The sequence below is a fragment of the Cyphellophora europaea genome, assembly GCF_000365145.1.
Source record: "Cyphellophora europaea CBS 101466 unplaced genomic scaffold supercont1.1, whole genome shotgun sequence".
NCBI classification, from domain to species: Eukaryota; Fungi; Ascomycota; class Eurotiomycetes; order Chaetothyriales; family Cyphellophoraceae; genus Cyphellophora; species Cyphellophora europaea.
In genome coordinates this window covers 3,463,703-3,478,940 of record NW_008481797.1, presented here as the reverse complement: position 1 = coordinate 3,478,940, position 15,238 = coordinate 3,463,703, and the positions used below count along the sequence as shown (strand labels likewise).

General features: G+C 54.9%; 5 protein-coding genes across 5 annotated transcripts; 2 read left to right on the top strand and 3 right to left on the bottom strand.

Annotated features, from left to right (window-relative positions):
• Nucleotides 1–1,036: 1,036 nt before the first annotated feature.
• On the bottom strand, nt 1,037–2,254 carry HMPREF1541_01337 (uncharacterized protein; the record flags this gene model as incomplete). Its single annotated transcript, XM_008713636.1, has 1 exon — nt 1,037–2,254. One exon carries the CDS (start codon nt 2,252–2,254, stop codon nt 1,037–1,039), a length of 1,218 nt encoding a protein of 405 aa, XP_008711858.1.
• Nucleotides 2,255–5,724: 3,470 nt separating this feature from the next.
• On the bottom strand, nt 5,725–7,980 carry HMPREF1541_01336 (uncharacterized protein; the record flags this gene model as incomplete). The annotated part of the gene is made up of 4 exons (XM_008713635.1): nt 5,725–6,269; nt 6,879–6,957; nt 7,350–7,726; nt 7,806–7,980. 4 exons carry the CDS (start codon nt 7,978–7,980, stop codon nt 5,725–5,727), a joined length of 1,176 nt encoding a protein of 391 aa, XP_008711857.1.
• A 1,945-nt stretch (nt 7,981–9,925) lies between these two features.
• On the bottom strand, nt 9,926–11,232 carry HMPREF1541_01335 (uncharacterized protein; the record flags this gene model as incomplete). Its single annotated transcript, XM_008713634.1, has 2 exons — nt 9,926–10,836; nt 10,884–11,232. 2 exons carry the CDS (start codon nt 11,230–11,232, stop codon nt 9,926–9,928), a joined length of 1,260 nt encoding a protein of 419 aa, XP_008711856.1.
• Nucleotides 11,233–12,341: 1,109 nt separating this feature from the next.
• Nucleotides 12,342–13,115, top strand: HMPREF1541_01334 (uncharacterized protein; the record flags this gene model as incomplete). The annotated part of the gene is made up of 2 exons (XM_008713633.1): nt 12,342–12,378; nt 12,430–13,115. 2 exons carry the CDS (start codon nt 12,342–12,344, stop codon nt 13,113–13,115), a joined length of 723 nt encoding a protein of 240 aa, XP_008711855.1.
• On the top strand, nt 13,116–14,063 carry HMPREF1541_01333 (uncharacterized protein; the record flags this gene model as incomplete). The annotated part of the gene is made up of 1 exon (XM_008713632.1): nt 13,116–14,063. The coding sequence occupies one exon, from the start codon at nt 13,116–13,118 to the stop codon at nt 14,061–14,063; it is 948 nt and encodes a 315-aa protein (XP_008711854.1).
• Between the last annotated feature and the right edge of the window lie 1,175 nt (nt 14,064–15,238).

The following is a 15,238-nucleotide window of genomic DNA, read 5'->3' as shown; positions in this document are numbered from 1 at the left end:
GGGGTTCTGCACAATACACTTTGTGTTCCTGCAGGACCACGCCCGCGCACGAAACCCACCTCCCTTGATAGCATACTCCTGCGCCGTTTCTGGACCGCGCGCCCTAAGGAGTCTTCAGCATTCCAGATTCATTCGACACTAAGACGATCCTGTCTCATCGACCGTTTGCCAAATTCGATGAATCCGACCAATTCGACCAATTCAAGCGAGTGTCGAGACTTCGGTACTCAGAGTCTGACATGTGAAGATTTCCCCAGATTTGGTCTGCAACTACTGTCCCTTGCAATGCCGATGGGACCAGGGGTCTCCAAAGCCGAGAGCCTTTTCATGCGGCATTACGAGCGTTGGAACGTGCCGCTGGTGGTAGCGTGCAGGAAAACGCGATGATTACACGTCAGAAGCGCCACGAACAGGATTGCGAACAGAAATGGATGGCTCACGATTCGATTGAACAACTCAACCTCGATTGGTAAAAATTCTACCACTAAGCACCCTTTATCTGGTATCACGAGTCCCACTGGGGTCTCACATTGATCAGTCCTCCTCCGTTTTCTTGAGAGCATCATGTCTCATGCTTTCGAAGCGAAAGATGCACAGTGAAAAAAATGCCGACCGTCCTGTCTTGTCGGCCCAATATCGAAACCAGATGATGACCGAGAAGAAGTAAGAAACCCGAAATTCGTGCAAGTTTCCACCCCATTCATTCTTTGCACCCGGACGTGCCCTTCCCGCACGGTAGGGAGAATGGGGTGCTGCACTTTTGTGTCTATGGCACCTTTTGGTGCTGCCTCGACTTTTGGAGCTCTTCGAGAGCCAGATGACTGCCGATGGGGTAATGCCCTCGGAGTCGGTCTATTCGTACATTCATCACTTCGAACAAATACGAAGATGTCGTCGTCTGGATGATGCAAGCCCGGAAATGACGCGAATTCAAATGCGATCTCGAGGACTTTTGCCGTTTGTTGGAAACAATTCCGATGCGAAAATGTCAATCAACGCCGTTAATCATTAGTGTTACACGGCGGACAAGGTGGGTTCATGTTGCCGAGTGAATGGGATAACCCTCGTCGTCGAGGTCACCCACCCAGTCAGGGTCATAGTGGACGCTGTTCTTGTCTTGCGTTGCCACGTACCGGTTCCGCTGGTTGGGTGACTTCTTGCCGTGAGTGTTTTTGAGGTGCGACTTGAGGTTATCCGTGCGGGTGAAGGGAGCTGTCTTGCAACCCTTGACCCAGCATGCATACAGACCGTGCTCGTGCTTCTCGTGCACGGTCTTCTCATGCCGCTTTTTGTGTTCTTGGCGCTTGAAGCGCTTCTGCTTGCCGGTCTGCTTGTCGATGCAGTCAGGATAACTGCAAGCAAACTCGTTCTGCGCGATGATGACCTCACAGTCAATGCCCGACTTGCTGGGAATGGGTTTTGCGCGGTCTGCAGCGCCAAGGTTGCGCTTGCTGTAATGCCGCCGAGACAACCGCTCAGCAGCTCTGCGTCGGTTGAATTCTGGGCTAATGGAAGCCCACTCGGATTCATTATATTTGTCATCAGACTCATGCTGAGAAGGTACAACAGGAGTTGACATCAAACCCAGGGGACTGCTGCTCAGTAATAACGATGACGGAACGTTTCTTCTTGTCGGCGTGCATGGCTCATTTCTTGAGATAGGTGAGTTCATCAGCATGGGTGCTCGATATGCAGCACTTGGGGTTATTGTTTGTTGCGGGGAAGACAGCTGATGGGACCATGACAGATCATCGTCACTCATGAACGATGTATCTAACCCAAAGATAGGCCTCGACAATGATGGGTTACTCATGGTCATGGTCTGGGTGTATGGAGTGTATTGTGAATCAAAAGACACCGGCTCTGTGTCGGTGATGGAGTTTAAAAGCGTTGCCGTCGACATGGGCATCTGCGGGACAGGCTCCCAGAAGAAGTCGAGCTCATTGCGGGCAAAGCCATAGGGAGTATCTGGTGCAGTATGCTTCCTGTTCTCCAGCATGGCCGAGGATGGCATGGCAGTCACTGGGGTGGTAGGTGTTGTGATGCCACTTGACTTGCCAGAACGCCACCAAGGTGAAGAGTCTGTCAAGCCCGAGGCAAAAGATGGGCGACGGTCGGACGACATGTCGAAGGAGAAGCTACTGTCGGATAGTGATGGACAATCTCGAGGAGATGATGAAAGTGGCGAGAACTTGCCGCAGTCGGTGTCGAGGGTTGGTAGGTGGTCGTCATAGGCAGCTCTGACGGTGGCCATTTCGAAGAATGATGTTGGTGGACGAGGGCAATGATAAGGGACTGAGAGGGGGGTCCGTGGTTGCCTTATATGAAGAAGGGATACTGGACGACAATGACGATGTATATCTCTCGAGGTGGGATGGATGACAGGTGACTTAAGAGAGTTGGATCTTTGGGCCCCCTGAGCGCGAGCTAATAAGACAGGAAGCGCAAGAGCCTTCGCGTGAGCGCGTCTGTCTGAAATATCTCCTGCAAGGTGTGTGGAATGTGCCTGGTACGTGGATGGCTAGTGCCAGGCTGTGGCGAACTCGGGCTACCCACAGTCTGGTCTATTCGAGCGATTATGCTAAGACCCTCAGAGTTTCAGGTGGCCGGAACAGTGCGGAGTGGTCCTGGATTCCTCTCGAAAAGGACTGCCTTTCAGGCACGAGATTTAGACGCCGATCTTGGAGTTGTGGGACGGCTTTTGGCACAGATGTTAGACCCTGTCAGCAGCAAGGGAGGATCGGTGCCGGCTCACTGTGCCTTGAAGACAAGAGATCTGTTGCCAGGGTGCGCGTGTGTGCTGGGAGTTCTCACTGAGCCGGGAGTTGGGCCCGCGCTGCTATCTCAGAGCAGCAGCTGTTCAAGAAGGTCGGAATGCACACTGACTTCGACTGGAATCTATTCGGCAGGTCTTCCAACCATTGACCGGATTCTCGTACCCGGCTATACCGAACTATATCAAACTGGCCAGACAGTCGCAGCAAGCGTTTTGGATGTGGAGACTATGCATGCCTCCACCAGGACTCGCTACCAGAACCTAATTCTTGTTCCCGCTATGGACGAACGATTCAGTTACGAAAGCTACTATGTTGGAGCTCCCGACTGCTTCAGAGACGAAGGCTGGGACGTGGTCGACGCATCAGGATCCGTTCTCGTGTCAATTGCTGAGAGCCTTGCAGCCATCATCAGTGCACTGCAGCATCGATAAGCGATAATGCAAGCTATTCTCCGGACGTTTGTGTGCGTGCGTGCGTTCGGGGGCTGGAGAGGGTCGGTGCTGGACTTCAAGCTTGCAGCGCACCACCCCCAATGCGGAGCCCTTGTAACAGTCAACGGCTCAATCGAGGATCCCGGTCGATTCAGCATACCAGACCGGATAGGGGACGTACGCCATGGCTAATCACGCCATGCATGTTGCAGGACTCAGAACGGGACGATTGTCTGAAAGTCGGCCCTGCAAGGTATCGACCTGTAGAGGCCCGCCAGGAAAGCTACTGAAAGAGACGAGGCCGAAAAAGAATTTCGGTTAAGTGACGAAGCGGTTGCTGTGCATACCTCTGGGAGGGGACGGGAAGTTTGCTAACGGCCCTTCAACCTTGTGTGCTACGCCTTACAAGCATGGGGCAAATCAACCCCGGAGGCGAGTACAGTTGCTGCGGTTGCTGCAGTTCGGCGGGCGCGAACCCGCCACTGACCAGTTGCCAGGACACGGGCCCCATAGCCTCGTCCAGAAGGATGGAGCCGAAAGACTCTTCAAGAATGGGACATGGCCGAAAGAAGAACCAGATCAGCCCACGCATGCAAGACGGTTCCACCGTTGCTGCACGCCACACACGCCACATATGCAAAGCATCGACCATTTCTCCAGTCTTTGTTGGCCTGTCTATGGCTGGCCCGGCGAACCGTCTGCTCCCAGGAGGAATGCTGCCCTCTAGCGAGAGTTTCTGAAGCATGCCTCAGTAGTTCTAGGAGAAGGAACCAGAAACCGCCACCAACCCGCGCTTCGACCGTTTCCTCTCTTTTTCGCCTATCGTGTGTGGGGAAAAGAACGAGAAAATAAGACTATCCGTACAGCAGGGGACCCTGAGCTTTGGCGAATCTCGAACTGTCATTCGATCCCCCCAACAGGATTGCTAGGAACACGCCCGGACTTGGGATAGCTCACGATGAACGAGGTCCACCTTTTGACGGGGATGCTGCCGGTTGGAAAGAACCCAGAACCCAGCAGCCGATGGAATTGACCAGGTACTGGTGCGAGATACACTCTCCGATCTCATGACCCATGACATGACGATGGAGGAACCCGAACGTGAGCCGTAACGTGAACCGTGCTTTTTTGTTTGCTGTGCTGTAGCTGTAAGCTGTAGCTGGGTATTCGCAACGGCTACCTGCTTCGATCTACCGTGCGTGCTTGTGCTTCTCCTGTACCATCGGTCCGTGGCAGTGCATCGCAGCTGTTGACTTTTGCTGCAATGCAGCACCGCACCGCTTGCACTTGCACTTGCATCAATATCGTGCAGATCGTGTCTTTCAAATCTGTAAGATTGAGATGTCTTGCATCAATAATGCACCTCCTGTCCTCGAGCAAGTTTTGAATGGAACGCCGGCCGCTTCCCCCAAAAAGATGTATGTACTGTATCTCCCAAAAAAAAAGATTTGACACTTTTCAATCAAAACGGCAAAACTCCTGCAAGGGACCCCCAGGAACCCGCGCGCGCGCGATGTGCGATGTTCAATTGCGATATTAGGAAGTTTTGAGTGGGGTGGGAAGGAGGGGCAAACGAAACCAACGAAACCCAGACCCTCCCTCCTTCCCTCTTTCTCTCTCTTCTTTCTTCTCCCCCTCAGCTAAAACGGTTCCTAGCTAGTACTCGATCGGGATCCGCAAGGGTTTTTTTGGGTCTGTTGGCAGCAGCCGAGAGCCGCAAGGAAGCCAACCAAGGACCCAACCCCACACACAAACGGTTGTTCTTGTTCTCTCCGCTCGCTACTAACTTCCCTTGGGATCTGGAGGATTATACTTAATCTAATCTATGTTTACTCCGTACCTTTAGTTTTCTTACCTTTCTGTAATGATGATCTAAACTCGGTTCTTACTTGCCATGTCATGTCATATCATCATCAACCTGCTTGGCCCCCCTTAGTGGCCTCTAGTGGGTGGTATATTCCGTCAACCTCGCTCTGCTCTTCATGAATCAGCCGAGTCTTGTGGCTTGGCTTGCCCGCCCACGTCAAAAACGAAAGAACACACGTCAAAACGCTTGCTTTGGGGTCCGGTCTTCTTCCTGTCCTATCGGGCTGTACGTAAAATCGGCGCGAGTCGTTTGAATACGGGGAGCAACACATGCAAGCCACACCACGCACACACACACACACAGACAGACCCCTAGGCAGTTCTGACAGGTTTTTGTTGGAATCCTCCGGCCCCCCCGGCCCGCGCCCGTGTTCTGATAACGTTAGCCAGGCAGAGGCACGTAATAATTCTTGTACACTGCAGCTGAAGACACTGGAATGGTGGACGGGTTCCCCAAGACTATGGAGTACTCTGCTAGGCTAGGGACATACGTACAGTACGGATACACTTTTCCCTGCCTTGCCTGGGCTTGCCTGCTCTCTCTACCTCTCCACTGCCATTCCACGATATCCTATGGGTCACTGTACGTCCCTCAATGTACTCCCTCTTACAAGCCACCTGCTCACACAACCCACGCCTCACCCTCACCCTCACCCCTCCCTCGCAACCTCAAGCACCACCCGCCCCGCCACCTCTCCCGCCTCCAACTCTGCATACACCTTGACCAACTCCTCAAAAGGCCTGACATCAACATGCACCGTGACCTTCCCGCTCCTCACCACGTTTACCGCCTCCAATGTCTCCGCCAGACTACCCACCAGGTTGCCCACGATCTTGAGCGATTTGATCACCACCGTCGCCACGGGAACGTCCAGCAGCACGCTGCCGGGCGGGATGCCCACGCAGCACAGCGTGCCGCCGACGCGCAGTAGGTCCGTGGGAGTGGGGTCGTGGAATGCCAGTGGGTGTCCGCTTGTGACGATGACCGCGTGGGCGCCTTCGCCTTGACCTTCGCCGCCGCTGTCCGCAGTGATTGCTTTGACGTCGGCTGTCAGATCGGGTGAAGTCGCAAAGTCGATAAAGTGTACTACTGCTGCTGAACCAGAGGCGGAGGCGAGCGACTCGATGATGCGTCGCTTTGCGGAGCCCGTGTCCACCGCGATGACTCGCGCACCAAGGGCGAGGCCGTATTGGACTAGAAGTGGGGAAGAAGGGGATCGGTCCGTTAGCCGGGTCTCTTCTGCTGTGTATATGTGTGCTTGGGTAAAAGGTACGTGTGTGTATGTTGTGGGGTCAGCAACGGTGTTTGAGTTCTTGCATGCCAATAATGGCATGCATGCATTGCATAATGCCCGTTTTGCCTGCCTTGTCCGTTCCTGCGTCCTGCTGCAGGCCGCTTTTGGGGGGCGTTTCCGCTTTCTTGCATCTGCGCTGTTTGACGTGATATGGGCTGTCTGGCCTGCATTATCGTCGGCGTGGCTGACTACGGACAGTCTTGGACATGGTGGTTTGGTGGGGTGCAAGCTCGAGACATGTGTTCAATGCTCGCCTGACTTTGCCTCGTCCCTCTCCATCCCTCTGCGATGCTCTATCTGTCGACGCGCAGTGAAATAAAATCAGGTTGCAAAGGGATGCCCAATCCACCCATCCTCCGGGTGGGCACGGCGGGACAATAGTCGGGAAAGCCGCGCGGAGATATACCTTGAGGTAAGGTTCCTAGCTGAAGAAAAGAGAGACAAGGCGAAGCGGAGTAAATCCAGAATTCCTGAGAAGCAGAATAGAGAAAGGAAGAAGTGAAACTCACCCGCCAGATGGCCGAGGCCGCCTCCAGCTCCGATGACACAAAGCCAGTCTCCTTGCTTGAGAGATGCGTTCTTGACTGCCTTTTTGTCAAGACCCGAAGGGGGTTTTCAGTCAGTTCCATGTTCGAAATGCGCAAATTGGGGAGGGGTGAATAGAAACCCCTTTGCAGCTTCATTTCGGGCAAATGGCAATCTTCTCGTGGTCGTGAAGAGCTATTCTGTCCTCGACCGCGGGGGATGGGGGCACACTCTTCTCCTGACTCTCGCCGCTCGTTGCTGCTTTTCATTGCTTTTCATTGCTTTTCTCCTCCTCTTCATTTGCATGCTGCTGTGCTCACACTCACATTCTCCATCATTGGAGACATTCACCTCAACTAATGCAACAGCAGCCTACAGGACAGATCGAAGCAAAGACGACACCAAAACCACGACCTCGACGATACGGAACGCGGCTTCAAAGCACATTGACTCACCTTGTAAGCGGTCAAGCCTGCGCAAAGCACAGGCCCCATAACCTTCACATCTACATCCTCCGGCAACACAGTCAAATAGGCCAAATCCAAGACACACCACTCCTGAAAGCTGCCGTCACGGTGGTGCAGGTGGTTGACGGCGCGTGGGCAGTGCTGCTCGCGGCCAGAGGTGCAGAAATCGCACTCGTGGCACACCGACGCCAGGAAGCGGATGCCGACGGGGGTGCCGACCTTGACGGCGGGCGTGGGGGGTGTGGTGTTGGGCCCGAATTGTACGATGCGGCCGACGCCTTCATGGCCGCCGACGTGCGGGAGTTTGATGTTCGTGATGGGCTGGCCGTCTGGGCCCGTGGCGGTGCCGCGTGCGGTGTGGAGGTCTATTGGGGCGTGAGCAGGTCCTTTTGTTTGGTGTGGAGAGGAGGTGAGAGAAGTGGATTGCAAGGTAGGTATGCTGACCAGATTGACACACCCCCGTATACAGGACCTTGACCAGGACCTGGCCTTCGCCTGGCGTCGGGACGGGATAATTCTCGTCGAGGACGACGTCGCCACCCTGTCGAGGGACGGTCCAGGCACGCTGGGTCTTCGGAATAAGTCCGCTCGCGGGGTGGTCCGACTCGGCGATGGCCATGGTGTTTGTTCGGCGACGGCGACGGCTACCACTGGTAGTCGAAGCGAAGATCTTTGTGCCTTGATCGCTTATCTGTGGGTTCCAATAATGGTGCAGCACAACGATACAGTTTCGGACGTCAAAGCTGTCGGCGTGGTCTTGGTCAGAACTGCGAGTGATGGCGACGTCAAGAGATCCGAAACTCTATAAATTCCAGTTCGTATTGTGCCGCCAGCCTCCAAACTCTGTTCCGAGGTGGAGGGGAGGGTGGGATTGGTCGGCTTTCGCGGAGTAGAGGCACAGCAACTGAGTAATGAATGAGGGACGGCGTAGAGTCGTACAGGAAACAAGGCCGCAGTTTGAAAGATGTGAGCATGGCGTGCAGTGCATCCATGACAGCAGTAAGGCTGGCTTTTCCCCTCCATCGCCCTTTCCTTCCCCGCTTCTCAACAACAACCCCTCTCTCGTAAGCATGAGCATGACCTCGTCGTGCCGTAGTACAGTAACATGATATTGTGACGCTGGTTTGGCCGTCCAACAACGGCACAACCCCGGTGAGCACCCTGGTCTGTTGTCTCTTGGCTCTCGCTAATTTACCCCAGACAGATCGGTTTCGCCCGTCCCTCATCGAGTTTTTCAGACCCGGGATGTTTCTCAATTCAGTCTCGGCACATATTCAAGAAGTATGACTCTCTATCGCTTTTTGTCAAGAATCGGATCGTCTACACTGCCAATGTACTGCACTGCACTGCACTGCATTGCATATGCACCCACGGGCAAGCTACATTCTACGCACTCCGCACCGCTACAGCTGCGACTTTCCAACCACCTTACCCCTGTCCTTCGGGCCCTCTTACGCTCGGTATGCGCTGGTGAAGAAAGGTGGAGAATGCCAATAATCCCGCTTATGCAGACCAAGAGGCGAACAAGAACCCCTACAGACTACCGAAGTACCATTTGTATATCTGGCCAGAACTGCTGAAGAAACGGATGGGCCCGCCCCTCTCCACACATGTACGTAAGCTGCATTGAAGTCGTCACTGTCCCTCTTTTTGCCTCCTCTTGGGACATGTCGCCTCCATTGCGGAGTACTGAACGTTTCGTTGCCGTGGAAGCTGAGTTGTCTTTGCCATACACTTGCGGTCCCTGCTGCGGATCCGGTCTCCGGTCTGGGACCTTCGTGGCCCCCGCAAAGCCGCTAAGATAAGCAAGGTACCTGACGTTATTAACCATCTCCTCCTTAAAAAGTATATTGTATTGCAAAGAACGACAAGCGGAAATGAGAGGGGTATACGCAGGCCTCTACGAAAACGGACGCCAGCACTCGGTGCCGCAGCGGCGGGCGCCGGCAGCCTCGAACCACCCTACCTAGTCGGGGTTCCTCACATTGCACATGTGAGGACGACGAGACAAACTGGGCACGCAGTACAGAAGAGGAAGGAGGGCGGGCCGGCAATGTGTTTGAGATAGATTTTCGGATAGACGCTGAGTTCCCGCTTGTCCCGCCTTCGCGTGCCTTTTTCTTCACGTACAAAGTAGAAAGACTAAAAGTTGCGGCTCCGCGAAGGCCACAATAGTCTAGTGTATGTATGTGTGTCTTGACTACCTGTGTAGGTATGGAACAACATTGTCCGTGTCGCAAGGTGTTTCCAGTTAAACCGGTTTGTATCTGTTGATGTGTACGTGATATCTAGAGAAGCCGCTCCTGCCGTTGGGCCGCGCGCGCGCAAGGAATGCGCCATCGAATGTCAGACCACCGACAAGTAGATACAGTATTGACCTCATCGGATCCGGCCAAGGCAGATCGCAGAACGCCTATCGCGTTATCGGAATGCCATGTGCCCCCATCATATCCATTGATGACGACGAGGGGAATGAGGCAGGGCTTTGTTTTCGACTTTGCTGTCCGGGTTCCTGAGCATTCTCGCGTTCCGTCACCAGTCCCATTCATCTTGCTCCTCTTTCTTCAAGCGTCAACCTCTTTGATGCCGTACTCGAACATCAGGTTACTCTCCACCGAATTCTTGTCCCGCATCTTCTGCACCGCCTCGCTGCCCGCCACGGGCAAGCGGTACACGAATTTCTTGCCCTGGGCTGGCTTGCGCCCGTCCGGCAGCGGGATCTCGTACGGTAGGTACTCCGGCAGCAGGCCCAGCTGCATCAGCACCGTCGCCTGGTCCCACGCGATGTGCTCGTGATACAGGCGGTCGCCGCGGATGTTGACCACGCTGGTCGCGGGGACCTCGAGCTTCTTGCCTGTCGCGGGGATGCCGGGCAGCAGCCAGTCGATGGTGGTGTCGTGCGTCATCTTGGCGATGAACTCGTCGATGACGCGGTCGATGCCTACGGTGCGTGAGATGAGCTCGAGCTCGATGCTGTCCGGGTTCTTGAAGATGAAGTGGTGCTGGTAGAACTTCGTGAGGCGGTCGCGTCCGATGCCGCCTGTCAGTGTTGGGATGTGGTTGACGTAGGGCTCTTGCACCATGGTCGCCATGGTGCGCGCGGGGCTGCGGTCGGCGAACTCAAAGTACGTGTGCTCGTCCCAAATGGCTTCCAGGTCGAAGTATGGGCCTTTCATGAGCGGCTTGAGGAAGCTGAGATTGCGCGTGTGCGAGACGGCTTCCTGCGAGTAGTTGAAGTGCAGTGAGAAGGGTGTGGCGAACAGCAGCGAAGGCGCAGTATCGTAAGCGTAGGCTGTGAGTTGGGAGGAGCGTGGCAGCTTGCCATCTGGCCTGCCGGCGATGTGTCGTACGCTCGGGACAGGGGATTCGGTAAGCTTGTCGACTGATTTCGCGTCGGTGTAGATGACTGCTCCGACGACAGCAGGGACCGCCTTGAGCAGAGGCGCCACACGATCCCAGAGTAAGGTGTCATATACTGATCATCGTCAATACTAGCTGTAGGTTCAGGGGCCGGACACCTACCAACGATGCCAACGGCATCTGCCTGGTCACACTTCTGACATTGTTTGAGAGCGTCCAGCGCGGCCAGCAGCGGACTCTCGGCCGCATCAAATGCTTCCTCCCTCACTTCAACCACAGCGTAGCCTTCCTCGGCCCATTTGATCAGCGGTGCCGGCACTCCGTTGTCGATGTCCGTTCTCCGCTCCTTCGAGGCGGAAGGATGCGGTACCACTATAAGTCCAGGCCCGGTACCCTTTCGCGAGAGTGGTTCTAGCAAGGCCAGGCCGGTCGATAGCTCTGTAAGCTTGACCTCCGGCAGCGGTAGGGGCGTTTCTTCATCAGTGGCGCTTGTACCGTTTGTTTCGGCCATATCGCTCTAGGAAGATCTGTCCAAATCCGATGGTGTCCCCACGTAAGCTTTGGTGCGGATGGGAGTCTTGAAGACGGTGAGGCGATTGTATCAGACTGTCAACGTGTCTATATGTACTGTAGCTGATAGCATTGACTACACGGAACGGGCACGAGTAAGCTTGTACGAGAATTGCTGGAGATCTCCGGCAGGCCAAGTCTTGCGGTTGGAGTTCAGTGCTGGTATGATGAGCTCGCTTATGTCGGGCCTAAAGACACGTTCATCGGATTCCTAATCAATGTCCGAGTACGAAGACGAGAGACGAGTATAACAGGCGCACAACAACAGCTTGGAAATCATGATACATCATTTGGACCGTGAAGACGTCGACACCGCGTCGCCGGCAAGTCACACGTCGTCGGGCCGAGACATGATCGCCAAGCAACAAGAGCCGCCCAAGTTCCAATTATATACATGCCTTACTCCAATCAACACTACGATGAGTGGCAGTGGTCTTTATTCGACGCTGTGGGTGTCCAGGTTTCCAGAATGTGACCCCTACTAGGACTGTATACCTTGCTCGCCGAATGATGTTGTATGCGGCAGCGTGTTAGACGTGTCTGCCTCTTGAACACGATCCGTCACCAACGCTGCTAGATTGCGGACCGACAAAGTTTAGAGATCCCAAAACCTCTGCTGACACTGACCCGAGGTACTTGTACAGGACAATCGTCTGGTTCGCGAGCTGCAGACCCCAAAGTCAAAAATGACCGTGGCGGAAGATCCAGACCTCTCTGCACCGGCACGGCTATTTCTTCGTACCTTGAAGAACCACGGTGCTTCTGCTGCGGCAATAGCCACGTCAATCATGGCGCCGACACCGTCGACAGCTATCGGCAGCACCAGACCCTTTAGCCGTGCGGTGTTCCTCTGCCCGGCAGGATCAGCTTTTTATAGCTCTGGGGAGAGGACGAGGTGCGACCATAACCTGATAACGCGGGCAAGGAGCAGCAAGCAACATTTAACTTCCCACACGTCCGCTTTCGTGCCCCTGGTATCGACTGGAACTCGTGAAGCTGTTTACACCTGAACTTTGCAATTAGTGATGATCGATACCTCGATTCAGCACCATGGCCGAGGATTGGGACTTGGTGGTCGTAGGCGCCGGTAAGCCGTCAGTCTAACCGTTCGATGGCAGGAAGCGTTAACAGCGAATAGGCTGGTTTGGCCTGGCAGCCGCAAAAGTATATCATGAGCTTCATCCCGAGGAGTGTTTGCTTGTCACAGAAGCGGAAAACAGCTGTGGTGGCACCTGGGGCGCCGGACGAATCTATCCTGGCTTGAAGTCTAATAATTTATATGGCACGTATGAATACCCGGACATGCCAATGAATGAAGCCATCTACGGGGTCAAGTTTGGAGAGCACATTCCTGGCGGCGTGCTTCATCAGTATCTGACAGACTGGGCCAAGAAGCACAACTTCTTCGACCTGATCCCCTTCAACACACGGGTTGTGGAGCTTGAACCTGTTGGTCAGGGTTGGAAGTTGAAGCTGGACAACTCGCAAAAGGGCGAGTACTCGCTAACAACCAAGAAAATCATTCTTGCCACCGGCCTGACCTCAACGCCTAACTTTCCCCAGTACAAGGGTCTTGAGCAGTTTCGAGGCCCTTTCTTCCACGCCAAAGTCTTTTGCCGCCTGGGCGATACGGCCAACACTGCGAAAACCGTGACAGTCGTAGGTGCTGCCAAGTCCGCGTACGATGTCGCTTGGGCGTATGTCAATGCCGGAGCCACTGTTGACCTGGTCATTCGACCAACCGGCAACGGACCAGTCTGGGTAGCGCCTCCGTGGGTAATGGGTGGAACCAAGAGGCTCGAGAAGCTGCTGCACCTCCGATAGATGACGTGGTTCTCGCCATGTCCGTGGGGCCACGAAGACGGCTTTTCATGGTCAAGGAGGCTCCTCCAGGGCACTGCGATCGGTCGCTGGATGGTGAAGCAATTCTGGGGCGGCCTGCAGCAAGATGTCATCACACTCAATGGCTACGACACCCATCCCGAGACAGCAAAACTTAAGCCTTGGAACGACGCATTCTGGATCGGAAGCGGCTTGTCAATTCACAACTACGACACCAACGTGTTCGAAATGGTTAAGAAAGGCCAGATCCGCGTTCACGTCGCAGACGTCGACCACCTGACCGAGCAGAGCGTTCACCTCGACAACGGCGAGGTTTTCCCAGCAGAAGTCATCGTCACCGCCACCGGCTGGAAGAAAGAGCCCTCCATCAAGTTCGTCAACTTCGGCAGCGCCGGCATCGGCCTCCCGCACAGTCCCTCGGCACAGCAACAACTCGCCACAGAGGCCGACTCCGAGCTCCTCTCCCGCTTCCCCATCCTCGCAACACAGCCCACCCTGAACTTCAAGCCTCCCAACGACCCCTTCCGCCTCTACCGCTTCATGGTGCCACCCACGCGCATCAGCGACCGCAACATCGCCTTCGCCGGCATGGTCAGCAGCGTCAGCACCTCTATCTGCGCCACCGCACAAGCTCTCTGGATCTCAGCCTTCTTCGACGGTAAACTCGACCGGCTGGTCAGGACTGACGAGGAGGTGACCAAGGAAGTCATGCTGCATACCTCGTGGGGCAAATGGTGCCAACCCACCGGCTACGGCGCGAGTCTGCCGGACTTTGTCTTCGATGCCATCCCCTACACCGACCTCATGCTGCGAGATTTGGGATTGAAGGTCAACAGGAAGCCGAGCTGGTGGAAGGAGATTACGGAGCCGTACGGCCCGGAGGATTACGTGGGGTTGGTGTCGGAATGGTCGGCTTCGCATAGGCGGTGAGAAGGGAAGGTTACGAGGTCTGTGAGAGATCTGGATGTAGGACAATTCTCGGAGCAGCAGGACTTTGTCTTGGGATGAGATGTCTGATTTAGGTGAGTTCGGCAGGTAGAACGTTTCACTGCCTGCCCGCCTGCCTGCCCGCCTAGGCTTGGCGTTAGGCGTCGAGCTTTGTATGTGGCCTTGATTGGGAGCTATCAAAGCCTTCCCAATTGCTGTATATTTGCTGTCCCTACGAAGGTGACGACCCTGATCGCCACGCAAGTTTTGTCCACCTTGAAACTGCTCTCCTGAGCAGTAGAGGCAGAGCGAAGTTCCCACTCTCCTAGACAGACCCGCGGTGTTCAATGCCCAAGCATTGAAGCTACAACTCCATGCTCTGACTGAACTTCCCTCCCCTGCTGTCTGCGTACTCTACGTACCGCGAGTCACAGAGCCCGCCGATAAGCTTAGTATCAAAATATTTCGGCACGCGGCTACTGCACCCTGAACATGCTTGAGCCGCATGCCCGGGTAGCGTCCGAGTGCATTAGCCGACCCTGCCAGATGTTCCCGATCCAGCAAAGATACTATACACACGCCCCTGGCTCAATGCACGACCGAGCTTTTGAGAGATGCGAAACTCCGTTTAGGCTTTCTCTAAGGCTGGTGGGGAGGCGTATCTCTCGTGTGCAAGCACGGCCTGAGCACGTACCGCAGAAGCGTCTGAGGTGGTTATATGGGACGCTCGAGAGGGGTTCTATGACAAGAATGAAGCATTATATAGTAGGTCAAGACCTAGATTCATGGATACTGAATGTGTAGAGCTCCGGCACGCTCCGGCTGGCAACCGCTATGAAGATGATCGGTGACGGGTATGGCATTAATTCTGCTGGCCCAGGTGCAATCGCTGAAAGTATCAGTGCAATAATGCAATGCTCGATATCCCTCAGTCCCACTCACCAATGTGGAGAATGGCTTGACAGGCGCAGAGGTGGCGGTGGTGAGTGGTTCGGCGAGGTAGCAAGCGTCGACAGAAGGAGCCGAGCCTCTACGGAGGCATGCTGAGAAGCTCAGGATACGTCGACATGGCAGCCAATTTCCAGGCAACAAGTGGCAACGGACGCCGGGCAGGATCAGATGTCATGCCAGGCGCGAAGGACGCATTTCTATCACCTCACCCTCATCTCTCCCCACTT